Here is a 27,765-nt window from a genome sequence, read left to right on the forward strand (position 1 = left end):
CAGCAAAGGTGGGAGGGAAAACAAACCAAAACAAAACAAAAAAAAGCAGCGTAATACTGCATCAACGCCAGGAGAGCGCAAGTAAATCTGCCGGCGGACTCGGCACTCTGTAACCAAGCTCCGGAAAAGAAGAATCAGAGGGAAAAAAGCATCAGAAGAAGAAGAAGAAGAAGTGAAGGTTCGCATGGCCTCCTGGAGAGTGGGCGGGGCTCATGTAGAAGCAGCGCAGGTGAGTCACTGATCACGCCCACTTTCACTGGCGGGACTCTGAGTAAATGTCACTCCAGAAACGTAAGAGGAAGCAGGAAGAAGCGATTACAAATGAAAACACGGCGAGAAGAATCGATCGGCGAACTGGAGAGGCCGGTGGAGTTTATGTGGTTGTCGGGGGGGAGGGGGAAGTCTATTTCAGCGGTGGTCGCTTCTCCCGTGGGCGTGTCCTGACCCCGGCGTGGGCGTGGTCTACCTGTCCTTCAGCTCCTGAGTGATGCGTTTGGTGAATCGGCCGCAGAGCAGCCCCATCAGGAAGAGCAGCGCCACACCTGCGCCAATCACAGTCAGGATGTAGTTCTTGGACGGTGACGTCAGCACCTGCTTGGCCAGGTCCGAGAAACCCTCGGCGGGAGCCACCTGCCAGGAAGTAAGGACAAAACAGATTATGTATTCCCATATATAAAGTAAAGTATTCAAATTGACACCATCATTCAATAAAGGCCTGGTAAATTAAAACAGGGAGGGAATCACCTGTAGCCAACCACAACAGTTCACATGGTAAATTCAGTAGGACGACATTTCCGCAGCTCTAATTCATCAGAACCACTCTGCTGCTCTCAGCTTTGCTCGTTAAACAGAATATTTTAATAATGTTCTCATCGTATTAATTCCAGTCGTTTCTTCTTTGGCAGGCTGCCCGATGTTTTTCACATTAAAAGCCTAGTTATTAAGGGGAGACATTAAGACCTGTAAAGTAGAAATTCTGGAGGAAGTGTTGAGTTGAGGTCAGGGAGAAAGAAAGTGGCCTGTTGCACTGATGGTTTAGTGCTGTGGAAACTAAAAGCCCCTTTAAAACCAATTTTATGCAGCTCTGCAAAAGCCGGTTTCAAAAGAAAAGCCCCTTTAAGCAGATTTTATGCAGCACATTCAATCCATTACAAAATAAAAGCCCACGTAAACACACATTTGTTCACGCCAGCAGTTTTAAAATAAAAGCCTTATTTTAACCAAATTGTACTGAGCTTATTCCATCACTTTGAAACTATGTGAAAATAATGTCTCTCTTAAACCAATTTCAAAAGAAAAGCTCCTTTCAACAGATTTTCTGGAGCTCATTCTGTCAACTCAACCAATTCCAAAATAAAAGCAACTCATCACATAAATTTCAAACAGGGTTTTAGGCAGCTCATTCCATTAATAATAAATAAAAAGGGCACACAATTTGTTCCTCAACGTTAATAGAACCTTACACTTACAGAGAACTTTTCGAGGGCTGGGGAAAAACAAAAAACCCTTTTCCTGCTGCAGGATAACATACTGTTACAGCAGAAGGGTCACAAACAGTAGCCTCCAGGGCCTGAGGAAACTAAACAGCAGAGCTCCTGTCTGTCTGTTTCAGTGCAGTGAAGAGCTCAGTGTGCCCCCTCCTCTCTCCTGTCACACCACCACCAGCGGTGTTTTCAGTGTTTGGAGGCTTTCGCCGACAGCCTGAGGAGGCTCGGGTTCATGTACCTTGGCGGCGTAGCTCCACATGTCGATGCGATCCTGAAGCCTCTTCTTGCACTCTGGCTGCAGACGAACGCGTTTGTCCTGCAGCGCCTCCATAAGACACGACATCTCTGGGGAAGACAAACAGAACGTTACACTCATTCACTTGTAATCTCGTGATGATTTGTAGCTGCATTGTTTGAGGTCAGATGATTTAAAGTCGATGGTTAGAAGCTATTTCGTCCCTTTTTTTTTAACATAATTTAATGTATTTTAGTTTTAACACCGATGCTGATGTTACTAAACTTGTGGGGACGTCTGGTAGGCGAGCGGTTAGGATGCATACCCCATAACCACAAGGTTGCCGGTTTTCCCTCTCTCCCCTTGCACTTCCTGTCTGTATCTCCATTTTCACTGATCAAATCAAGTAAGGCAGTATGGGACATGGTATACAGCAGTATAACCAGAACTTTGTGTGGAGGACATAGCCTGCTTTTATACTGTTATTTGGATGTTTGTAACCGTTTTATTATGGAATTTAGTTTTATGTTTATGTTTTTACCCTAGGTTTTATTTTGTAGATATTTATTTCCTGTGTTTGGGTAATCAGTGTTGATCGGTTAGGCTGTAATTTCCCTGTTTTCATGGATGAATAAATTGAATCTTTGAACCAAATGAAAGCAAAACGGACCCCAAAATAAATCTTTAAAGAAACTTGTGACAAACCTGTTGGTTAACTAAAAAACGAGACTGAGCCTGACATAACGTTTGACAGATTTGACATTTGTGATGTAATTTTGCATCGGGAAATGTTTTTTCCCTGTGGTAAATTCCTGACCTACAAATCTAAGTAAATGTGAGAAAGAAAAATATTTTACTCACTTCTTTTTATTGTTCTTAGTTTCTACGGAATAATAATTTTAAAAAAAACTGGTCCTATCCCTTTGAGTCAGTACAATTTATAAGATTGATACCGTGTGAATTTTGAGGGTCTAAACTACTTTTAAAAGGTTTGTCTCGACTCCCAAAATTAAAAACTTTGAGTTATTTTGCTCTTACTTTAATACAGGAAAGATGCTTTTACCATGGAGACCAAACTGTTTGCTATCTTAACTCTTCTGACTGATATGATTAACATTTCACTTTACAACACAATCGCAAGGAACAAGCCAATGGAGATAATAAAGATGGGGACTTTTGATTTTCGTGGCTAAGTCACAGCTGAGGTGTTTGCTTGTTTGTGGACTCACGGCGCCCCCTGCCAGGCGGGATGGCAGCACAGTGGTGCTTGATGTCCAGAGCGCAGGCTGTGTGAAGGACGGGGTCAACAAAGATGTCTGCCTTACTTTCCTTCAGCATGTTCAACACCTCCTGCAGGTGGAGGAGGAGGAGGAGGGGTGAAGGAGGGAGGAAGACAGTGAGGAGGAAAAACAAATTTTGACAGAGGCGAAAGACGAAACAGCAGGAAAAGGAGGATGTGGCAAGAAAAAAGGGAGGATGAAGGAGAGGTGGAGAAGGGAATGGAGAGAATGAAGTGAAAAGGGAGGAAGAGTAAAAGAAGAGGAAGGTTTCATATATTAGAAAAAAATGGCTCATGGTTAATAATAAAAAATCCAGAGTTGAACAGGATCCTGTAAAATAGGTTCTCTTTTTCCACATAAACCACAAGTTTTGTCTCATGCCAGAAAAAGGAATAAATCGGTAATAAATCGGTGCCTGTGCTGGCTCTACGTCATGTAGCTGGGGTTTACGTTCCCCTCAGGGGTCAGTGAAGGCAACCGTGGGTTTGTTTACCTTCTTACATCCTTCCTGTTTGATCTTCAGCAGGTTGACCTTCAGACACTCCTCCACCTGCCCCGTCTGCTCCTGAGCTGCGGCCTCCTCCGGACACAGCCTGGAGATCTACGCGCACACACACACACACACACACACACACACACGATCAATAACCTGCTCACTGTAAACAAAGCTGATCAGATCATCATGAGCTCCTGTGGGTCGTTTATTAAAATTATTTCACACTGAGAAATTGTCAAATACGGACTTTTCAGCAGTTGTTAAGCGTTCCCGTCAGCTTTTTTAAAATCTTTGTTCTGTGGCCCGGATCACATCTTGTGAAGATTTGCATATTGGTGGCATCAATTCCCACTTCTCAAGCTTCATTAATATTAGTCTGCTTTAACTCAGCATCTTTTGATGTCTGACAAAATGAAAAGTAGGACCAGCAGCACCGCGGGGCATTAGCGTGCATGAAGGAGCCGAACTGAAAGCCTTTATTTTTATATAAATTTATATTTATTTAATAGATTTTTCTATTCTTGATGGTTGTATATTTTTATATTTCATGTTACTTTCATGATTTTGTGAATTTTACCCGTTTGATCTGTGTTTAGTGCCTGGCTGCGAACCAGATTTCCTTGGGTACGATACTAAAACTGAAGTCAAACATTTTGATTTATGCGCCCATCTTGAGTGTTACCTTTTAAATCACATCCCCAGACTGCGACAATATATAGACAACTCCGTCACGTTGGCTGTGGACACTGGAGACGGCATATGTGGACTTGTTATTACCTGCTACGACTTTTTTCAGCTCTTCACGGGACGTTTGAGTTCTTCAAAGGTAACGAAACTAGAGATTTGATGGAAGTTTACACAGTAACATTTCTTCCTCTAAATTCAGCCAGAAGATTTTAGCCAATCACAAGCGGCGGGTTTCACCTAAACGCCGAATAAAGCGTGTGCAGTAGTTCCTTTCTTCAGCCAATAAAAACCTTCTTATTGTCTGCTCCTGGCCAGACAGCCTAACCAGAACAAATGTCAGACGATTAGGGTGGGGTTACTCCAGTTTCTCACTGTCACTGTCCTGCTATGCCTTAATATAATCGATATTTTTTGAGAGTATCCACTACGATCCAGATGTTGACAGCGCAACATTTGGGCAGTTAGTATACAAGAGTTTAATGTAACTTTGTTCTGTAGTAACAGGAAATGATGCAAGACGCGAGCTAATAGATGTCACCCGTTCAATGACTTTGGAGCACTACTGAGAAAGGTCAGCTTTAAAATGAATTAAGGATGAAACTGTGACATGGACTCAGTTTTTCCTTTTCCACTTTTCCGCTGAAGGAAACATTTTTTGCAGCTGCTCAATTTTGTTTTTTAAGTTACAGGAACTTATATTCATAATTCACAGTGTGGTTTCAGAGCGTGTGTGTGTCTGTCTGTATGAAAGCAGAAATGTGGGAACCTCCTCTGTGCAATGGAGCTGCAGCTGAGGGTCCAGCCTGTAGTCCAGCGCCGACTCCTGCAGGATGACCTGGATCTGATCCTCACAGTCTGAAGACAAACGCTGCCACAAAAAAAAACAAAAAAACAAATACACGCATGAATTTTTAAAATGTTCTAAATAATAACGTGAAGATCTAATTGCAGATTCTTGGGACTAATATTCAGATAGGTTTGATATTTTATATATAAAGCATAAACCCGCAAATCTGTGGTGCTATACTTTACATACTCTATAATTTGTGACTGTGCTGTTAGCTTCAAACATCAAACATGTTTGAAAAGATCATTAGGGCGACAACCGGCAGCGACTGGATCTGAAGACTGAAGACTAGAATATTCACGCATCAAACACTATGATTTCATCAGCTGTCGTTCAACACCAACTGACCGAGACTGGAACAGGCTCGGCCCAGCTCGTCCCACCCGAGTCACATTCATCATCCGCCCGACAGTCCTAATGTGTGTGGCGTTTAGAGAGAGCTGTGATTCTGACCTGGTCGGCGTATTTGAGTTTGAGGCAGGAGATGACCTGACCCTCCAGCTCGCTGTCTGCTGTCGCCTTGTTCAGAATGGACTGACAGAACTTCGGGATGTCGGCTTTGCAGGCTTTCCTTAGCACCGGGTTCAGCCTGTAGTCTGGAGACACACACACACAATGTCAGGAGTCGTACTTGTGGTCCTGATGATGTTGAGAGACCAGACGTGCGTGAGTTTGCGTACCTGTGTTCTGAGTGATCTGTCTCTTAGTGATCATCTGTTTGCATTTGGGATCCATCAGCTCGCTGTTCTTGTTCTGTTTCAGACACTGAAGAACGTTCTTCCCCTCCGAATCCGTACAGAACCGCTGAAACACGCAAAACTTCTGTTACATGCAGGTCCCTCATAAAAAACAAACATAATACGCCAATGCAGCCGGAAAATTAAGACCCAAACACACTTACTTTTGGGATAACTGCTAGCATTACAGCCTGACGGCAACTACATCTACCAATGAAAAGCGAACCATTTTTGCATCGTACTCTGGTGAAAAGTTTCAAGAGGCCCTTTCCTGAGCATGTGATGCTGGTCCTACTGGACCTACCCTGATCATGTGCTTGCAGACTCTCATCAGCTGGTAGTCCAGTTCAGGATCAACCATCTCCACCTCCTGCAGCTTGAAGATCCGCTGGTGGCAGCGCGAAGTCAACTTCCGCTTGTTCTCCTTCAGACACTCGATAACCTACGGAGAGACAGACTTGGTTGTTAGTGAATCACTTGAAATGTATGCGATACAGGACATACGTCAAAAACCGGAGCGATCAAGTCAGAAAAAAAAAGCAAAGAGTTGTTGAAGCGAGAGCAGGCTCTGAAATGTTCACGTTTTATTTTCAGTATCAAAGTTAAAACCAAGTTCTTGCACATAATAAAGTCTTATTTGCAAAAAAGTCTTAACTGTGTTTATTACACACTGTTGATCACACGTACTCACTTTATTAACAATGTTTCGGTCCTCAGACCTTTATATCAAGCTCCCCGGTTACTTTGGTTCCTTTTAATAAAGGACAAAGTCAGTAGGGAAAATAATTTACTTTTCTCTTATAGCTCTTTTAATTTTATGGTTTTAGTAATGACCACTGAGTCTGACAAATCTGTGTGTTACAGTATTTTTCCTCAGTACAGATGGTCTCTCCGGGTGGCTCACTTGAAACGATGGCATGACACTGAGCTGATCCTGTTTTTCCATTATTTTATTTTCATATACACTGTATATTTATTGCTTTTATATCCTTTACTTTTGACTTTTTCTGTTCATTTGATCAGGGTGTGCCTGTGACCTGTGTGTTAATGCCTGCATTTCCACCAAATTTCCTCTGCGTTTATAGTAAAGGTGATTCCTACAGGTTTAAAAAAAAAAAAAAAAAGCTGCCACCTGCAAGACAGAGACACCGACAAGTGTCGTCCACTGTTCCCGGTCTTTTTGTTGTTTTTCAGCATTTAATCTCTTGAGCTGAGCACAATTTTTCACTACAGCTAATATCACATTAAGCTGTGACACTGGGTTCACACCTACAGTACTCTCTGAACAAAACTGGAAGCTGACAGCAGAGGAAAGGCATTTCTAAAACTTTTTTTGTTTAAGACATACTCTGCATTTTTTCCTGCCCCCCCCTCCAAACACACACACACACACACACACACACACACACACCGGTGTTGAGGATTGATAACTTCTGTAAAAGTGAAATTTGCGTCTTTGTAAAGTAAACCAGCAGAAGTGTGTGCGTCTGCATGTGTAGCTTCTGACCTGTGCGTTGCCGTAAGCCACGTTCTGACACAATCTGGTGATGTCCTGCTTGCAGGAGTCGTAAAGCTCCGGCTCCAGGCGGATGTCCTCTGACTGCAGAGATTTAAAAAAAAGGATTTAGTAGATTTACAGAAAACACAGACACGAAGAAAACAGAGAAACCTTCATCTGTGCAGGGGAGAAAAACACAGTCAGAAATGCAGAAAGTTACTCCAGGAGCTCTACTGAGGTTTTACTAATGTTTGACTGGTGGACAAGAAGCACAACATCAAATCCACTAAACTCCTCAAATCCTGCCTGATGTAGGAAAATACACCCATCAGCCACAACATTAATACCACTCAATGGTTTTTCTTTTTAAGTAACAGCTTGACTACCAAACCACTTTCCGGTCACTACTGACTTGTTTTGTTTCCTAAATGCAGTGCGTGTTGATAAGGAGCATTTTCTCTGGGTGTTTGAACATCCTTGGGCTTACGAGTCTAGATGAGTATTCTGCCCATAAAAAATGTTATTCATGTACTGCTGCGGCATGAAGCTGGTATTTCTCACTGCTTCCCTTTAGAGCCCTGACCTCAACACTTTGAGATGAAGTGGTCTTATCACCCAACATCAGCAGCTGAGCTAGTTGCTTTCCTGCTAAAACCATGCATCTCCGAAATGGCTACTTTTCATGAGTTAATGAAAAACCTCCCTGTTTTCAGCTTTATGAGAATACATTTATCAGATAGTGCAATGAGTTTTTAAATACTTCATATAACATAAGGAGGAGAATATTCTCAGCCGGTATAATTTACAGTTAATCCTTCAGTTTCTCTACATTTAAAATCCCCACATTTGTAAATACATGGTTTTCAGGGGACAGTGACAAATTCCTGCAGCCAGTTTCCAAAATGTAGTGTAAAGACCGAAGTATCAACTATCACATATGCCTGTAACGTTCATGTGTTCACCAACGGTTTTAAGATTTCCTCTTTTAATTATAAAATGGTCATTTTCTTTAAATAACACGGTGGACTGTTGTCTGATGTTCAGAATGACATTTATTGTGGTTGGACGTTGCCTCTGTGCTGCTGTTTAGTCTCTGGGCAGCCACGTCTCTGACTGACAGTGAGGCGCCTTGGAAGCGTCACATCAGACGATACACCGGAGCGCTGACTGACTGACTGTGACAAATGTGTCAGCGAACGTACCATCTCCACCTCCTCCACCCGCAGCTGTTTACGACATTTGACAGACACTCGCTGCTCCTTGGCCTCCTGCAGCGTGTCGTTCCTCACCGTGGTGCTGAGGCAGATCACTACGTCCACCCTGAACGACAGGAAGACATGAGGTCATTCACCCGCAGCGAAATATATTTCTAACAACTTGCTGGGATTGGTTTTACTCCTCGCCAAAGATGGGAGGGTCCGTTTGTGGATCAGTTGTGGAATAAACAGCAATAGAAATGTGGCTCCCAACCATTTTGCCTTGTGACCCTGTAAGAACAAACCACCCGTCATCACAGGTTTTATACATCTATGAGCTGTGAGCTGTTCAACCAGAGCAACTTTTCCCTGTCAGATTTTTCCATTTTAATCCTTTTAGACGTCTTTCCAGTCCAGGGGATAAGGTTAGGGGAAAAAGCAAAAGGTTAAGCCGGGCAGACACTGTGCAGATTAAGCCCAGTTTAAAACATATAGCAGCCAATTACTTGTCTTTAATAGAGGAAAATAAAAACAACTCTCGGTTTCTTTCCAGCACCGTAGCCAGGCTGACAGAGTCGCAGCTCTGTTGATACATGTAGTTCTATGGCTCTCCGTAGTGACGGTTTCATGAGTTTCTTAACGATATTAGAGACAAAATTCACCACCTCTTGCCCTCAAACGGCACCGATTTATCTTCAAACACAGGCACCTTAGAAACAGCTGTGCAACCTGATGTATACTAACTTCAATAACGTCTTCATCATCAACCTGTCTCTTAGACCCCATCCCAACTAGGCTGCTTAAGCAAGTTTTACCCTTAGTTAGCACCTCTTTACTAGATAGAATCAGCTTGTCTTTATTAACAGGCTATCTAAAACAGCTGTAATTAAACCTCTTCTTAAAAAGCCTACTCTTGATCCAGATGTTTTAGCCAACTGTAGACCCACATCTAACCTTCCTGTTCTCTCTAAGATCCTTGAGAAAGCTGTTGCCAACCAGTTGTGTGACTTTCTACATAATATTTCGTTGAGGATTTTCTGTCAGGATTCAGAGTGCGTCATAGAGCAGAGACAGAACTGATGAAGGTTAAAAATGATCTAACTGCATTGGACACAGGACGAAAGGGAGTTTTTTCTTGCCACTGTTGCCAAGTGCTTGCTCGTGGGGGAATGTCGGGTCTCTGTAAATAATATTATAAAGATTACGGTCTAGACCTGCTCTATATTCAAAATGTCCTGAGATAACCTGTTATGATTTGGCTCTATATTAAGAAAAATTGAATTGACTCGACTTGTCACGTTGCCTGATAAACAACCTGGCTGTTGGACAATCAGTTGGGTTTCTGGCAGCTCACAAATTTTGGTTAGTTGTCTGGAGCTTGAGCAGTTCCATGTTCTGATTCCCCTCAAGGCCGCTGTCGAAAGATCTCTTATAAACTGCAGAGAGCTTGTTTTCATATGAACGAAGTAGTATATTTTTACATGTTGTGGCTAAAACTGTAGTCTTGAGACTGAGCTGCGATATAAAACCGAACTTGGCTGCAGAACAGACGGACCAGAATGCCTACATCCTCCAGCCATCTGCAGCTCCATATTTTCATAGTAGATTACACGAAGTGATGCGGCCTCTCTCTCTTTCTCTCTACACCGAGGACGCAGATGTCTTGTTTGAACAAACTTTTTCTCATTGGAACTGTCACTAGACTAAACCGACCGTGGGTTCGGTGTGAGCTCCATGTTGCGGCCGGTCAGTTGATCCGTTCAATGTGAGCATAAAAGTCACGGGCTCTGGTCGTGCAGGAAGGTCCATTAAAACTTAACACAATGTACAAGCTCAATAAAAATGCACAGTGTCTGCCGAGCTTTAGAGAAGCAAGTTTGAAATGTGTGTCTTAAAACGCGGTGTAGTTAAGGTATCTGGGGGTTTTTTTTTGTTGTTTTTTTTTACTATCGTGTTTATCACCTTGTGACCCATGAGCAGGTCATGGCACCCAGGTTGGGAACCACTGGAGTAAATCATGCAGTGCTTATGGTGCCTGTTTTATTTATATGTAATTTTTAACATTACCTCAAATGTTTTCTGTAAAACATTAATATGTCTGCACTGATATGACTTTGACATATAAAATTAAATACTGAGTGTTGGCTCCAACTTGCAAAAGTCTCAGTAAGACTCCCATTCATACAGGTTTAAATATAAAACCAAAATCCACAGCCTGCTCAAAACTGATCAGAGATCGCTGCTAGATGTGTTTCTAACGTTCAAGAAGCCACATATGTTTTTTTAAACAAAAATATCCTATTTTACATGTTTGGTGACATTTCAAAATTTTCCTCAGTGTATTCTGGACAACTAGATGGAAAAAGGCTGTTGGCAGGAAATATTACGATTCATTCACCAGACTTCCTCTGAAACTCTGAAATCTGAAAACCTCAGGAGGAGTTTTGGAAAACTGAACTGACCAACCATCATTTACAAAACCACCTGACAAAATTTGAGCATGGAAGTTGATTTTGGACCTTTGGGAAAAGTGCATTTAGCAAAATAATTTAGGCTCAAAGGTTTGCTCAGTAGCTGTTGGGATAAAGACAGACACAAGCAACGAAGTTTGAGCTTGGACTGGTTTATTTAAGACATTCACTAAAATGTTATAAGTAATTGGTGATTTTTTTGGATTTGTACTATCTGCTGCAGAGTGCTGCATCTGCCGCTGTCTCTGAAACACAACTTTGATTTTGGCCGTCTTACTTCTTCTTGATGTTGGGACACAGTTTGAGGACGTCTTCCTTGCAGGCTGTCTTGAACTTGTAGGAGAAACGGAAATCTTTGATCTGAATCTGAGGACAGAGAGACAGACAGAGCTGCTTATTGCTGATGAATTCCGCAGATAAGACAAAAACCTGCACATTTGTACCACCAGTGTGATAGGCAATTAAAATGTTTTTTTGCTCCGACTGAGGGCCAACAGAAACAGTTTCACTTCCTGTTGAGCGAAAACAACACAATAACATGTTTTCATCAGTCTGCTCACCAGTTGGAAGTGCGTCACTCCCACCGCACACTTCTCATTCATCTCCTTCTGGTGTTTGTTCTGAACCAAACACTCCATCAGATCACCAGTGTCTATCTGATTATCAGCTACCTCCTGACAGAGAGACAAAGAGACATACAGATCTCGGGCAGTGTTGTAAATGGAGTTCTGACTCACTCTACAACTAAATATCTTTCAATTTAACACTTTGTATTTAAAAAAAAAAAAAAGGAAAAACACATAATCAATGTGAGTAACCAACAAAAAATACAAGAAAGTTTTGTTACAAAACAAAAATACCAGATAAACCAAAGTACTAAATCACATGCAAAAATCATGTAGAAACAAAACACTTGAATATCATCTCATTATATGTACAGTCACATCACCCAACACTATTAGCATGTATGTTAATGTACAATGTGTGTGTTGCTTTATGAAAACAGACTATTCATTCAGAAAATAGCTTCAGCCTCTAAAATGCCCTCATGAAACAAGAGAGAGGAAAGGATTAAAAGTTAGATAAGTCTTAATTCCGTTCACTGTGCATGACCCTTCCTGCTTTCTTCTTTCTCTGAGGTATTTTTTGCTTTGGAAGAAACTTTTTTTTAAACTCTTGACCTCCTTGAATGAGAGCAGCAAATCCCTTCTTTTGATGCAGCTGAACCAAAATTTCTAAAAATTCTTCCACTAACTCAAACTGGATTTCAGGAGAACTATGACGGTGAATTTCTCGGTGCAGACTTACGTGGCAGTGGGCCTGGATGACGGGTTCACAGGCTCTCATAAGCAGGGCCTCAATTTGAATATCCTGAAGACAGAACAAACAAAGTGACGCCCTTAACACAAACAACACAGTTAGATCAGATCAGTCAATTGTGGTTAGCCTGGTTTTATTCCATCAGGACGGCTCATAGAGTCACGGTAGTTAGATCCGGCTAGGGCAGGTTCCTGATAAATCTGAAGGGTCACAAAATGATTAAAGAACAGCAGAACAAATGTATTTCTCTTACATTAAACTACATGATTTTTTCGCTGACCTTTGCCTAATTTGTTTTATTTGGTCTAATCCCTCGTGCAAATTGTGGTTTTAATTTATCTGGGAATCTTTACCCATTGAGAGCCTTCGTGAACTGTATACAATTTGTACTGTATACTACTATTTATAGTATACTGTTTTTGCAGTCAGTATACATTCAATATTCTTACCTAACGGTTTTATACTAACAGAAAACGGTACAATGCGTCTGCCATAAGATGTCAGACAACCTGGGACTTCAAATTGCAACTACCAGTTTCACTTAAAGAGGCAGAAAAATGTTTTTCCCCTCAAAAAAAAAATTTTGAATAGAGTTATCAATAGCACTTATACTCAAAACATTCAAAAACCAAATGCTTCTCAGTCTGAATACTGAGTGTGACGAGTAAACTTTATTTTGACACTTTTCCAGTCTGAGCACAGAACACTTCAGACCCAAAACCCGCTTAGATTTATAATGCGGTGTGAATTTGGGGCACATGTCGTTATTATTGTGTTATTGCGTCCTTAGCTGCTGAACCAGTGAGAGCAGCAGCAGCAGCAGCAGCTGCGGTATTTACCTCTGACTCCAGCTCGGTCAGGTTTCCCACCACATCCCTGCAGTCAGACACCAGATCCTCCAAGTGGTCCTGCAGACACTCCAGCTCCTGCCCGGCCTCCGTCTTCTCGCTGCACCACTTCCCCAGGTCGGTCATACAGCGTCTCTGCAGCTCCGGGTCCAGCTTCACGTCCAGTGCCCTCTGGTGGAGAATCCTCTGCACTTCCACCTTACAGTCCCTAGAGAGCTGCAGGAAGACGATCATTGCGTTCAGTTAGAAAAAGACCACAGAAATAACTCCCTTTTCACGAGGGCCTTCAAATGACACTCCACTCTAGAGTTTTAGTATTTGTGTCCTTTAAGAAGACTTCTTTTCAAAAGGTGGCTGTTTAAAGTTTGTGGATTTATAAGTTAGTTTATTTATATAGTCACAAAGTGCTTTACAATAAAAGACAAAGGCAACATCCAACGCCCCTGTAAACTAATCCACTGATTGTAATGACTCCATCAAAATGAGCTGATTCACTGCAGTATTTGGCCATTTTAAATGCTGATGTGACCAGGCCTTAATACAGAACCTGAGCACTTAACTATATTCTAAGATGGACCACAAAAAAAGGATTATGCTGCTACTTTTCCTGTAATTAAAAAAAAAAAAAAAAAAAAAACGGGTCAAAATTGAAATTCCTTTCAACCAACAAGAAGTCAAGCTGACTGCTGCCGCTTTTCTTCATGGAGGAGGAAAGTACAACCTTTGGACAGAGAGTGTTTGATACTAAAACAATATATCTGGGTGGAGTATCACTTTAAGGACAGCTAGCACAAGTAACACCGGTGGCTTTATCAAGAACTGAATTCGCTGCAGTCGATTAATCAGTGTAACCACGTATAACATTCTCCCTTATCGGAGCGTTGTATTGATTCTTCACAACACAGTTCAGCAGGTCACTTCACATCAGCAATCTTCTTGAAAATCAGCTCCCACATGCACAAAAAGCAGACAAGAATTATCCAAAGACAATCACTTCCCCTACAAACCAACCAGTCATCATGACAGACATGTCCAGTTTCCTGTGATTATCATCAGTTTAGCAACAGGACGTACTCACAGTCAAACCGTGGTTTTCTGCTTCAGATGCTCCACCGGGGAGCTACGAGAATATTCTCTGGTCAGTGAGAAAGTTCACATAAGCTTCCTGTGTATTTACTACTGTTTTTATTTCCTCCTGCATACAGGCAACCTGCTGTAATAAATGAATATTTACAATGTCAGTTAAGACATGTAGCTGATGCTATAAAGCAACTTCCAGTAACTGCAGATTTACAAAAAGCCTCAACTCTAGATCAAAAAACAGCAGGGAGGTAAAAGTTCAAATTCCATTCCACAGTTTCTCACTACTGGTATCTGGCCATCCAGATACCAGTACGCATTCAATTATGCCTTATTTTATGGAGGTGAATGGCCTTTTGCTTGTGGTGCTCACATAAACAAATATAACACAATCATGTGAACACAGAATTATCCCTTTATCACCATTTGAACAGATTCTGAATTTTCTACATTTGGTAGAAAATAGTTCAGAGCGAGGTCTGAAGATTATCTCTATTGACCCTGAAATGTAAAGCTACAGCAGCAGATATGTCATAACTTTAATCTGTATAGACAGACACCCCTATTGGTACGTGGGAAAAATTAGGCTTATTTGTAATTCGGGTGAACTGATCCTTTGAGAGGTGAGAGATGAGCTCAAAAGTCTCCCTGTTCTCCTGGAATGATCACAGCCCAGACTCACCCTGCGTCCCTGCTCCACAGAGCGGTAAGCGTGGCGGTACAGGCAGGAGAAGATGGCACCTGGCGGCATCATCTCACTGGTCTCGTTCCAGCCGTGAGTGTGACAGAGCCGAGCTGCATCGCCCTGACATTTCTTGTACAGGATGGGATCCAGCCTGGGGAGCAACACGGGGAATAATTTTAGCCGACTGGATCGTTCACTTCCAGTAAAACGTATCAGAGCACAGTCAGTTTTTATATTATTAACTCACACAATACACAGTAATGTGGCACCAAACTAACCACACTTATCGTACATCTGCCACAATGGTTATGTTTATTCTAAGGTGACCATTCCACAATTTAACCACATAAATACACAACCACATAGTTAATGCACATATTGTAAACATGAGTAGTTATAGTTTATAGTGTGTCGATAGTTGATGGAAAATTTCAAATGGAAAAAAAGTTTGTGTAACAAGTGTAAAGTGAAGGATGTCAACTAACAAACAAATTGTAATTTTCCCTCCCTCTATAATTTATCAGAAATTATGCAAACTCTGATCGTAAACTAATTTCAAAAAGTCTTCCTTCCATGCATTAAATGCAATAAAAAAACATCAAGAAACCAATGTAATAACCTGAATGTATTTTTTTTTTTTTTCAAAAAACATGTATTTAGTCACCAGTTGTGTTTCCATATAGTTGTTAAGCGAATTTGAAGTGAACTTTTAAAATGTCACAAAAGAGAAAAAAACAAACATCGTTCTGACGACATCGGAAACAGCTCCTAATTCTTCTTCTCTAGAAGCTTTAAAAGCTGATTAGCCTGGTGAGTTAAATGTTCGCTATGTCAAAACTTATTCAGAAAAGGTGTTTCCATCTCCCATTAAGCGCATTAACTCTTCGAAAGGGGAAAAAAACAACCTCAAGCGAAAAAAGTTTTGGCTTTTTAGAATTTCACCATTTCCATCAACCTTTTCTGATGCGACACTTCAAAATGTGCCGAAAAATACGTTAATGGAAACAAGGCTACTGTGGTTTCTAATCTAAACCCCATATGCGTTTAACTACTTTTGTGTTTTTGTTCATTTTGGCTTGAATGTAAATCAACCTCTGTATAAAAAGGTGGGCGGGACTTACTTCCAGTCTCTGGCGATAAAGTACTGCAGCTCCAGCAGTCTGCGTTCGCAGTCCTCCACCATCTTCTCGGTGTACAGATGCTCCATCAGACATGATAGGATCCTGCAGGAATAACAGCAGAAATATAGTCACATCTAATAGATGCTGCGCAGCAAATTCATCCTAACCAAACATTAGAAGCTCAATATTCATTTAGAATTTCACAGATTTTGCCAAACACAAGTTTGAAATTTATCAATGCAGAGTAACAAAATAAAGCATCAGTGGAACATGTTTAGACAGAGGAAAGGAAAAGTATGTGATTTACTAAAATATACCAGCAACACGAAATAAACAGCATTAAAGTAACCAGGCAGTGTCAAGACAGTACGTGGAATACCGAGTCATAGAGGAGCGGGAAGAGGACTCACATGGGGTCTCCGTTACGGATGTGTTTGCAGGCGGTCTGGATGACGGACTCACAGGCCTCGTTCAGCGCTCGATCGATGCGGTAGTCGGCCCCGGGATCGGCTTCCTGGATCAGAGTCTGGAGCTGAAGACAGAAGCAAAAAAAACCATCAACAATAAAAAAAAATCTGATTCCAGACTAAAATGTAGGAAGGTATTTACTGAGGTAGAATTAGACAAGTGAAGCTGACAGTAGAACTGGGAATCGAGAACCAGGAGCCGGATCTAAATTTATAACCTCTGGGAATTTGTGAAGTAACATCTTTTTCTCTTTTGCCTACTGATTCTTTAAAAAGGGACTTTTCAGCGTATCAGACAACTTGCTGAACTTACCACAACAGCAGCTGCCCCTGCGTAGGAGCCCATTCAGGAAACGATGAAACCTTAATGCTACCCCGTCAATGGGTGGGCGGACATTACGAAAATAGCACCTACTAATTTCAGTTTTCCCTCACTGCCTTCTGACAAATGCGCTCTATACGGTATAGTGCACATTATTATTCCCAACTCATCACCCTCTGTCAGTCTTGGTTATAGTTAATATCGACGTCGACCTACCGCCCTCTGACAGTTGGGGTCGATCGCTCCCACGTCCCCTCGGCCGACCCGCATCAGGCAGTGCAGCGTTCGTCCTTTGCGGTGCAGACCGGAGCAGTGACCCTCGATCTCGCTGCGACACTGCAGCACGATCTCGGGGCTCAGCGAGAAATCCTCCATCAGCATCCGCCTGTAGTCCATCATCTCGCCCTGACACTCGCCGCTGACCACGCGACCTGAAAAACACACACGAGCTAAGCTGTGGGGGTTTAGGTATGAAACACTCATCACACACAATATTTTTATCGACTATATCATATAGAAGCTGATGGAGTTAATCATGATTTTGAGATATATCAAAGTTCTTTTATTGATCCCAGGATGTTCTGGCCTCATTCAAAATGATGCAGACTGAATTTGGCAACTGAGTGTTTACAGCAATGACCTGAATTGAAAAACTTCATCTTTTTAAAAACCCTTTATATGAAGATAAAATGTGAATTCAGAATGTATTTATTTTTTTTCTCTTGTTTGAGTAAATCATGACAGGAACCTGGTTGCATTACTGCTGCAATTGGGCTTCTGCGAGAAACGATCAGGCAACCTCACTGTTGCAACCTTGTTACTTCTTTTTTTATTTTTTCACTTTTTCAGTGCGTAGTGCTTTTCTGTTTTCAGTGGAGGCAAAGTTTTTCACTCTAGACTAGACTAGAGCCAGACTGACAGACAGGTAGGAGGTTCTATGTGCATTTGACAAGTCAATAAATCACCAGTGAAAACAGACCAGTGACTGACAGGTAATTCAGCTAAAAAAGGCTTGAGGCCATTAATTAGCGGTTGGACTGAGAGTGATTGACAGGTTCACTCTGAGGCGGAGCCGCTCACCTCGATGCACAGCAGACTCCAGACAGAGCAGCAGGTAGGACAGACGAGCTTCTCGGGCTCGGGGCATGTTGGTGTCCACACTGCAGCGGTACTTCCTCAGGTCCGACTTGCAGGCTTTGGCCAGGGAGTAGCTCACCTTGTAGTCCTGAGCGATCAGCTTCTGCCTGGTGGTCAACGCCTCGCGGCACTAAGGACACACAGCCGCCGTCAGCGTCACAACAGAGTTAATAACTGTCAGGTTGGACTTTTCAGTTGGGCCACCATCTAACGTGGGTTACAAAGCCTTATTTACTCACAGGATTGGATGTTAATGTTCAGTTTTCAATGTGACTATATAAGCTCCTAATTCAATTTCGCACTACAGCAAACTTGAGAATTTTGAATGTAATCAGAATGAAAAAGTAAGAATTTGTGTATCAGGGCAAGATATTTTCAGCACTCACCCTCTCAGACATCGCCTCCTCAAACTTGTGATTGAAGAGACATTTGTAAACTCGTCCCTCCCCGGCCAGTGTCTGAAAAAAAAAAAAATCAAAATAAAATTTAAAAAAAACCCTTCCTTTACTTCTGCATCTGTGTGGAAAATTTATTGGGTTACTTTATTGGTCAATACTTCAGAGTGATGTTAATGTCACAGAGGCGACTGATCCTGAACTGCAGACCTGTTAAAACGACCCCTGGCATTAATAGTCAGCATTTAATTACTTTAACCTTGATATCAGCTATTATTTTCTAACAGGCGTTTTCAGAGAGTGGAATTGAATTTCACCTCAAATAAGACAGATGAATGCTGCTTTAACCGTTGGTGACACTGTGTTTAACAATTTACAAAATCACCTAGTAATGCCTGACAGAGGACCTAAAATAGGTTAAATGTTTCTAGTTGTTCCTGATTTGCCTAGGCCATGCTTCACTAATATGACAAGTTAATAATTAGAACAGGCTCCTCTCTTGCTACTCTGTGATAATGTGATAAACACCTTTTTACAGGTTTGCCCCAGCCGATCTGCAGGTTTCAGAAAATAAACATGTTTTCAAACCTGAAAACCGGGCCAAGGGCCAATCTAAAAGACCAAAATAAAAGTAACAAAGCTGCTAAAATAGACATGTCTCTAAGTTTAGGCACCTGAAGAACCTGTTTATAAAAATATAAACCGGTCAGAAAAAGAAAAAACACAACAGGAAATAAGGGTTTAAGTCATATGAAGTACATTATTGGTAAGCAGAAGAGATGCAGCCAGCACTTTGTCAGGATCATCTAAGAAATCAACAACATGCATTTATCAGAGTCAGCTGCTTTACAAATCCATAACTCTAGATCACTTATTATGAGACGTTTCATGGTCCTGTGGCTCTGTGCACAAAACTATCGACTAAACCCTCACATTTTCACAGAAGCGTTCGCGGTCCTCGCGGCAGGCAAAGTAGAGGTAGCGGTCTAGGTGGAAGTCATCTGAAGAGAGCTCAGCGACTCTCATGATGGCCTTTTTGCAGTCGTCCTTGATGGCGTGTGCCCCCGGCTGCTCCTCGGCCTCCCGCACTAACCCTTTCTCCAGACAGGCGATCACCTCGCCCTGAGAGTGGATGTCCTGCACAGAGGGCAAAGATCACAGTTATAGCAGAGCTGGAGCGGGTAAAGCTAAGCATCAGACAGTGGGTGTTGTTTAGCTCTGCTACAATAAGGACAACAACTGAAGGAAAACACAGTTCAATCATTATTTTTAGTGGTAATTCTTCATTTTTAACCCCATTTACTTCTGACTCATTCCACACTGCAGCCGTTTTTATTTAGACTGCAGCACAACACTCTCTCAACTGTCAACACACACTTAATGTGCCCACGTGTTAATGCAACTTATTGGGTAGAATTCTGATATCTGTCCTGGTACAATAGCAGCTACTGCCTAATACTTAGAGGCTGACACATACATTTGGAAGGTGAGCCGGATGTGTCAATTAATTATTAACTCGGATGACATGAAGTGTGTTCCCTTTGTCTGGAGAAAAATAATGTCACAGAACAAACACTTGATAAAAAATGAGTCATCCTTTCCTTCCTTAGCCAGCTAGAAGTCAAGGCATTTTTATTTAACATCCACAACACTGAACACTTCTTTTGGCAAAAAATTTGAAGGAAAAAAAAGCAGTTTTAAAAACACAGATAAACACTACAGCTGCCACGACTAGTTGATTTAACATTCGTTCAGAATATTAAATCGGCAGTTTTTTGATAATCAATTGTTTAAGTTGTCTCAAGAAGAAATGTCAAACATTTGAAATTTACAGCTTCATATATGTAAAGATCTGCTGCTGTACTTTGTCTTGTGTGATCATAAATTAAATATCTTATTTGTATTTTCACTATTTGCTGACATTTTCTAGACCAAATGATCAATGGAGAAAATAATTTGCAGATGAATTGATAATGATGCAGGCCTAATAAACACAAACTCTTAAATGTTTCTCCAAAATTAATGACTATGTAGATTATAGTAACACTAATACCACTAATACTGAAATTACTTTCACTGCATAAAATCGTTTTGTCAGAGTGTGTCTTGTATTTTTTCAGTGTGGTAAGAGACGACAGGTTGGAGGCGAGCTCCAACCGAGTTACATATAGAGTCACGGTGGTCACTCTAATCTCCGCTCCGAGCTGCTCCACCACACAGAAATGAGCAGCCATGACAAATTCCTGATAATGAAACCGACTCCGCTCCCGCTGACTAATAAATAATTTGCTCCGAGTTCTAATTGTGCCAACATGATATCCCATAATAACTGCGTGTCTAATGGGCTTATGAGGTTTAGCTTGGCTCAGCAGCAGGAAATCACGTTCAGAGGAGATCGATTCGCTCTGCTCGCTGACAAAGCGCTGTCAAACTTCTCTTTTCTCATTCCAGCCGAGTCACACTTTGAACGCTTTTTTTCCGGGGGTTTCAGACTGAGTGGAAGCAGCGATGAAGGCTCATCAGACCCACCACTAAATCTGGGAAACTCCAGCTGTAAACACTATTAAAAAAAAACCACAAATCTTAAGACTTCTTTTAACCTGGCTTTCTGAGGACGACCAACATGTCCTGCACGTCCCTTAACTTGGTCAGACACCAACCGACGCCGGACAAGACAGTCCTTCGTCAGTTGCCCTGACAGTCGCTTATTGATAATCAATCACTGGCTACGTTCCGAATACGGTGTTTTCAGAAGATATAGGTCAGAGGAGCTGGTGAGTATCGTACCCTGAACCGCGAAAACTTGGAAGTCTTCTTCTGCCCCAACACTGACACATGCTGCTCCGATTCAATAGTGCAAAGCAACTGCAAAATGAAATCAATCATTTTCACCTGCTGAACTGAATCAGAGAGGTGCTGACATCAGTTTGGATCGTGATCACTTTAGTTACTAAAGGGTTGCCTCATTCATTAAACGCTGCCTTTGCCGTGTGATATAGCGTCTCTGCTCTTTTTCCATGAAGGCGTGTGTTATATTTCATACACCTGTAATAATTTCTTCTGATGTCGGTGAGGTCTTTATTTCAAGAGAGGTGGCACACCTTAAAGTGAAGGTGTGCCATTGGCAATCAATAGAAGCTGTAACTGATTCATAGAATCAAGTTAGACCTAAGCATCACCCCACCATAGTAAGTGCAACTGGAAATGCAGCAGTGACGGGTCAAATTTGCTCTTCAAAGACAGAGTAAGTTTCGTTTTTGCGGCTCACCTTCTCTCCAGTGCTGATGCTACCGCAGCGCAGGGTGTTGATGTCGTCGCGACAATTGTCCATGAAGCCGCAGATCAGCCGGTAGTCGCTGAAGATGATGGTGGTCATTTTGGTGATGTACTGGTTGCACTGGTAGTCGCTGATGTTGCTGCGGTGATCCACCAGGCAGGACACCAGGTAGCCCTTCCCCAGCTCTTCCGCAGCACATTCTTTGATCTGCATGAAGAACAAAGACTGTGTAACGGCTCTGTACGAGAACTGAAAGCACTCTGATCTGCCTGGTTGTTGAAAGGTGTTATACAAGACTTTCACTTGAAAAATATCTGAAGCTACATGCAGATAAAACCAAGATGCTTATCTGTCGCCCGAATGTCTAAACAGATCTGCCGACAAATGCTACAGAGCAAACTTAACACGACAGTGACATATTATGAACTATTAACATTGTTACAGCGAACGTTTTAGCAAACAGTCGCACGTTTACACTTACAGAGCAAGATTAGCATCAACTTGGATTCCTGTCTCTGTCTATCTGATGAATGTAAATCTAGTATTCACTCTCATTTTAGCTAGTTGCGCCTGGCAGATAGTGTGAAGGGGGTTTATCAGGGCTTGTTTGATCAAAAAAAAAAAAAAAAAAGCTGGTGTAAACGAGGTTGATTAGAGCACAAACACTACAGGGAGATAGTAGATAGTAAATGTGCCATGCAACCAAAACCAGGAGCTAAAAGAGGCTAAAATGCTCTGCAGAGGCGAGGGGAACTGCAGAGTTGGTGATCACCCTGTATGGGTTCGTCCCTACGAGCAACCCTGGTTACTGAAGCTTTAAGAGAACAAAAATACCATCACCACTCTGCCAACGCGTACCACGACACACCGAGACACATTCACAAATTTGACAAAACATACCAGGAATAAAGAAGCACAACATGCACAGAAAACAAAAGCAAAAATGAAGACTTTAAGTGACTAAAATGAGCCAAAAATCATGCATCAAAAACATTTTGTTTACATGAATCGATGAGGCAGGCTGACATGAACAGACTGTAGATGGGTAAAGGTTTTATTTAAGGCTTGTGTGTTTTTTTTTTTTGTTTGCTTCTAGTTTCTAGAAAGATTTAATTTCTGCTAAATCTTGTTTTGCACAGAGAAAATCCAAATATGTCCCAAACATTTCTGTGCACGGCAGTGAAGAACAGCAGGATTGTTCTTGTCAGGCCAGTACAGCAAATGTATGTGTACTGAAATCAAACACGGAGGCTGGTACAGGAGTGAGGTGGGAAAACAAGGATTAGATTAGGGACAATTCTTCAACACTCAACTACAAGCACTAGCCTGCAAAAACATATCCGTCTGAAAACAACTACACCGACCAGCTAATGTTTCTTTAAGATATTCTGGGAGCTGGGGAAAAAAAAAAAATCCAGCAGTGAAGCTGCAGAGGTCTGGTGTTTGTAACTGACCTCAGAGATGGTTGTCTTGCAGACCTCCACAGCTACAGACTCAAACTTTGGGTCCGTTGTCAGGTTCAGCTTGTAGTTCCACAGCAGCTGGAGGAGAGAAGATAAATGAAACACCTGGAATACGCAGATTTACTCAACTGTACTAACCAACTGCATCATGATGCTACTAGTGTCTCTCTGTGTTACTAAGACTGTGATCTGGACAATAAGAAATCCCAAAACACGACCTTTTAAATGTATTTAGGCAATCAATTATTTTGTGTTTCATATTTCTACTGTAAGCTAATTTGTTTCCACTTTTATTTGACCTTTTCTTCTTCTGTTGATTATCATAAAAAAACCCAAATTTCAGATACTCTGATTCAATATGGTAAGAGAATAAAACATGAGACAATCCTGGAACAATTAGTTAAATTCTCAACAAACACTGATTTAATTTGCATGTTTAAAAAAAAACAAAAGTCCAAACACCAGCGTTAAAACTGGGCTTAATTTGGTTGAAAAGGGGAGTTTTTTTTTATTACATCAATAACATAACCATTAATTCTACAGCATTTCAATGACAAAATGTGCTTGACACTGAAATACAGTCATTTAAATGATGTTTAAACAACAGAGTTGGTATGTAATGCAAACATGTAAAACATTTTCACTTTTCAACCTAATTTAACCTTGAGATACGGCTGAGAGCTCAGGAAAAAGCAAGTCAGTGGCTCGTAAGTTGTGACTGTTTTGTCAAACTACTATCTCTAGGGCCAAGAATGAACTTTGATGCTTAACGCTGAAGCCAATACGAATGTTATGTGTCTAGACGTCCACTGACCTGCAATTCACCAAAAGGTTGATCATTGTGGTTGTTTAAGTGACCATAGGTAGCATACTACCTATAGTAGTCATTATACTTATGCATATGTGAGTGGAAATTCCTGATGCTCCAGACTGAACATGAACTACATGGAACTATAGGATAACACGATGCATGCTGGGAAGTTTTGTTTTTGGGGTGTGACACCAGAAGCGGAGACACTTACATGGTTGCATTCGGCAGCAATCTCAGTTTCCTGAAAGAGAAAAGAAAGAAATGAGCGGTTAGAGTGGAGACAACTTCGGGTTTAAGATCCTTCCTCCAGAGCTTCACGTCTTTGAGCATAATGAAAAAACGTACAGCTAAGTGAGGTTTAACACTAAATATGGCACAATGGGTCGACCACACTGCCATTTCTCAAGCAACCCATGACATTTCCCACACATCCCATTATCCATCGCAAGCTTGTCTGTCGTGTAATGGTGCGCTCAGGTGGTGGTCATTGAGTCTAGCAGCAGTATCAGGCACTGACACTTTTTTTTTTAAATTGTTATTATTTAAAAACACCTCTGTCAACCACGTCACCTGAAGAGGTGGTGCAGTGGTGGCCCAGCAACCCTCTGGAGGACACACAGTCATAGGTGGCCTCCTTCCAGTGAGGCGGCCCCCAACTCAGGACACAGCTTCTGAGACCGGTGACATTTATTTTCATGCAGTGCTGTGCTGACCTGAGGTGACCTATATGACGTCCTGCAGACCAACAGGCTCCCCTACCCTTCAACCAGAGAAAACCCCAAATCGCTGCTGCATACCCAGTGGAGGACTAACTGTGTGTGTGTCTTTGAAATAACAGCCCTGCAGATGGCTGAAGAGTCTCTGACCGTTTACCACATGGGAGCCACAGCATGGGCCAGGAATAGACTGTCTGTGTGTGTTTGACTAAGCATGTGTGTGTCCTATTTAAAGTGTATTTTACACACAAGTGTCACAATGCTCTTCACACAGAGTGTAAATGCGGTGTGATGAGGGGGTCTCAGCCTGATTATACTGAGGAAGAGGACGGTACGGTGGGTGGAGGACAGACAGACTTTATAAACAGCAGTGAGATGGCTCCATGGTCAACTGGGCTGAAAAATAAATAAATAAGTGGTCCTGGAAACTGTGACCCGGACTAACCCATCACAGCTGACACACCCACCACCAGAGCAGCAAATCAGTTCTAGTTGAGATAAGGCCCTTCAGCGTTGTTTTGTTAATTTAAAAAGTATTGGCGCTAGTCTTAAGGAGGTTCTCTTGACATGAAACAGCTTCTTTATGTTATGTAAACAGTTGATTCCTGCTTTTTGTTACCTACATAGATTATTTTAGAAATATTCAACATTATTAGTGATGGTTTTTCATCAACACTCAACACTCTTTATTAATAGGAAATAGTATTATTTATGGCTCCTTAATACAATGACGACACAGTCCAGCACTGGTGCAGAACAGCAAACCCCACAATGAGCCTGATTCATAAGAGCCTACATATGAAGTGTCACATTTTACCTGCAAGGATCACAGTTTAGCGCCTGAACTGGCATCTAACATGATCATCTTTTACACAGGTTTTCACAGAGACAAAGAAAACAAAGTCCTCATCATGGTTTAGTTATAAAATCCTAACAAAATCCTGACCATGACCACAGCCAGACTGGTGATCGCACTGGGCAACGGTAGAAAAAGCAGCGCCAGAGTCTGGTCTGATTCAGGACTGTTTTAGCCAACTTTGCAAGCATTCAAAGCATTTTTTAACCTGGATGGAGCCGGCCAGTCTGATGCTGGATAAAAAAGCACGGGACATTTGTTTTATTTTTTCTACATTTCTGGACGGACCGTCCGTCCGCAGGGAAAAACCCCACCTCTGCAAACGCTCAGTTCACCTCTGGACTGAACAATCTGACGAATGTGGGCGCCTGTCCAGTTCTGTCAGGGGATCTGCAGGTTTCAGAAAGCCGTAACTTCTCATCTATTCAATGCTACATTGATTTCAAAGCCAAAATAAACCAACAATGATGAAATGAGCCTGTTTCTGACCAAACAGCTGATGAAAACTGAGAAAATACACAGTTTTCTTGGGAAATTCACCGTTCAGGTCAATCAAGTCCAATTTTGTGTGTCAATCTAACTCAAACTCACTGACGAGCTGTTAGAGCTGTAATCTAACACAACAGGAGGAAATAAAACCAACACAGCTGACACACCCATTCACATACTTTAGTCAGACTGAAATATTCAGCCTCTTTGTGTGTCCCGATGTTCCAGCTCAGCTCAGTGAACTTGAAAAAAAATTTACCAAAACCTCCATCTCATTTAATAGCTGCAGCTAAATTAAACTTAATCGGCTCTCCTGATTGCGTCTTGGGAAAACCAGCGTGAGACTGAGCTATAATTGGAAGTGGGAAGGAGAGAAAAATGACACATTAAGAGATACAAAGATGAGAGAATCCAGAGGGTAGACAGCCATTCCCAACACCTTCTGAGTCGTGAAGCAGAGAGCACGGCAGCTAGGTGTTAAGATTTATACAGCCTTCATCTTCAGTGCTTTTTGAGCCCTGCCTCTGAAAGCTGATAGCATTCATTAAGTCACTGAATCCAAAACTATTGGAAACCTCTAAACTTAAAAATTATTTGACATGATGTTATTTGGATGAGCTCATTTCCGTAGACTTTTGACATGGGGTCTTTGAGCAGGCTCACCCTCTGTAAACCCGAGGACACAGCCCACCATCTTATCTCTATTTTTCAAGCGTCACATGAATATTAGCACAAGAAAAAAAACATGGTATACTCTCTCCATTCTTCACAGACTTCAGAGGAGAAATCAGCCATGATTATTTCTTGTCAATTGCAATGTGCAACTGTGAGAAAAATGTTGGAATCGATAAAAAGGAATCAATAAGCTCGGGGGCATAGGATTCCGATGGTTCGGATCATTTGGAACCGGTTCTCGATCCCTAGCAGTTTTATATATTTTTTTTTTATATTATATATTGATAAACGATGAGGGCTGTAGGGAGCAATGCATGCTACATTTTCAGTCAACCACTTAAAGACTCATCACGGAAACTAATCTGAAGGAAGCTCATTAGCAAACACAAAATGGTTTTAACCATTTTTCTTGATTCAGCTCAGGCAGACCCACTCTGCAGCTTCAGCTGACACTCTGCACGCTGTCTTACTTGACTTTCACCCAAAAAAAACACCTGATTTTCCTCCTACTAAACAGCTGGGTAGGGCAGTATGCGGGTCAGGTGTGTGACAGATGTGTTTCCTTTCATCACAGAAAAGACTGAAAAGATCTTGCGATGCTGACATTTAATCAAACTGTGACATCCAGCAGAAGGAGCAGTAGAAATCTTCAAAACAGGAAACGCCAAATTAGCCGCACGCACTTATAAATATAAATTTCATTCGATAACTTGTGGTATTTTTTTTCCCCTCTAACATTTTACCACATGATAAGTGACAAGCTACCTGAAACTCTGAAGCTACATGGGCTTCATCATGACCTTAAAAAGGTGGCAGAGGTCAAAACAAAACAATAAATGATCATCAAGACCCTTCAAGATTTACATAATCTCACAAAATAAAACTGAAGAGGTTCGATTTACTTTTACTGGACTGAAGATACTGGTGTGTGTCTCTCCTAAAAAAACATTTTTCCATACAGGATAACCCACAGGCACTGATGCGTGTGAGCCTTTTTTAAACTTCTGGTAACAACGGTATTAAAACAAGAGCTGTAGCAGAGCTGCAGTTGGATGAACACTGGAACAGGTTGGGGTAAATGTCAACAATAAGCCTGAATAAACCGTCACACAAACAGTGGATGCTGTAAGGACACAAAAATATGTTGCTGGGCAACTAGGAACAAATTT

At 41.6% G+C, this 27,765-nt stretch overlaps 1 protein-coding gene across 1 annotated transcript in view; it reads right to left on the reverse strand.

Moving 5' to 3' along the window:
* glg1a (golgi glycoprotein 1a) overlaps positions 1-27,765 on the reverse strand; it is a 35,059-nt gene continuing 7,294 nt past the window's right edge. The window contains exons 2-25 of the mRNA XM_040132692.1: positions 24,072-24,101; positions 23,041-23,127; positions 21,578-21,793; positions 19,243-19,446; positions 18,301-18,372; positions 17,858-18,044; positions 16,994-17,208; positions 16,399-16,520; positions 15,989-16,090; positions 14,865-15,018; positions 13,094-13,318; positions 12,243-12,305; positions 11,495-11,608; positions 11,212-11,300; positions 8,470-8,587; positions 7,277-7,369; positions 6,074-6,211; positions 5,713-5,836; positions 5,486-5,628; positions 4,952-5,053; positions 3,496-3,603; positions 2,952-3,072; positions 1,726-1,832; positions 1-630 (exon numbers count right to left, since the gene is read on the reverse strand). Coding sequence (XP_039988626.1) covers positions 463-630; positions 1,726-1,832; positions 2,952-3,072; positions 3,496-3,603; positions 4,952-5,053; positions 5,486-5,628; positions 5,713-5,836; positions 6,074-6,211; positions 7,277-7,369; positions 8,470-8,587; positions 11,212-11,300; positions 11,495-11,608; positions 12,243-12,305; positions 13,094-13,318; positions 14,865-15,018; positions 15,989-16,090; positions 16,399-16,520; positions 16,994-17,208; positions 17,858-18,044; positions 18,301-18,372; positions 19,243-19,446; positions 21,578-21,793; positions 23,041-23,127; positions 24,072-24,101 — 3,102 coding nt within the window. The 3' untranslated portion in view covers positions 1-462. The remainder of the gene's footprint in view (positions 631-1,725; positions 1,833-2,951; positions 3,073-3,495; positions 3,604-4,951; positions 5,054-5,485; positions 5,629-5,712; positions 5,837-6,073; positions 6,212-7,276; positions 7,370-8,469; positions 8,588-11,211; positions 11,301-11,494; positions 11,609-12,242; positions 12,306-13,093; positions 13,319-14,864; positions 15,019-15,988; positions 16,091-16,398; positions 16,521-16,993; positions 17,209-17,857; positions 18,045-18,300; positions 18,373-19,242; positions 19,447-21,577; positions 21,794-23,040; positions 23,128-24,071; positions 24,102-27,765) is intronic.

The sequence above is a fragment of the Xiphias gladius genome, chromosome 8, assembly GCF_016859285.1.
Source record: "Xiphias gladius isolate SHS-SW01 ecotype Sanya breed wild chromosome 8, ASM1685928v1, whole genome shotgun sequence".
Lineage (NCBI taxonomy): Eukaryota > Metazoa > Chordata > Actinopteri > Istiophoriformes > Xiphiidae > Xiphias > Xiphias gladius.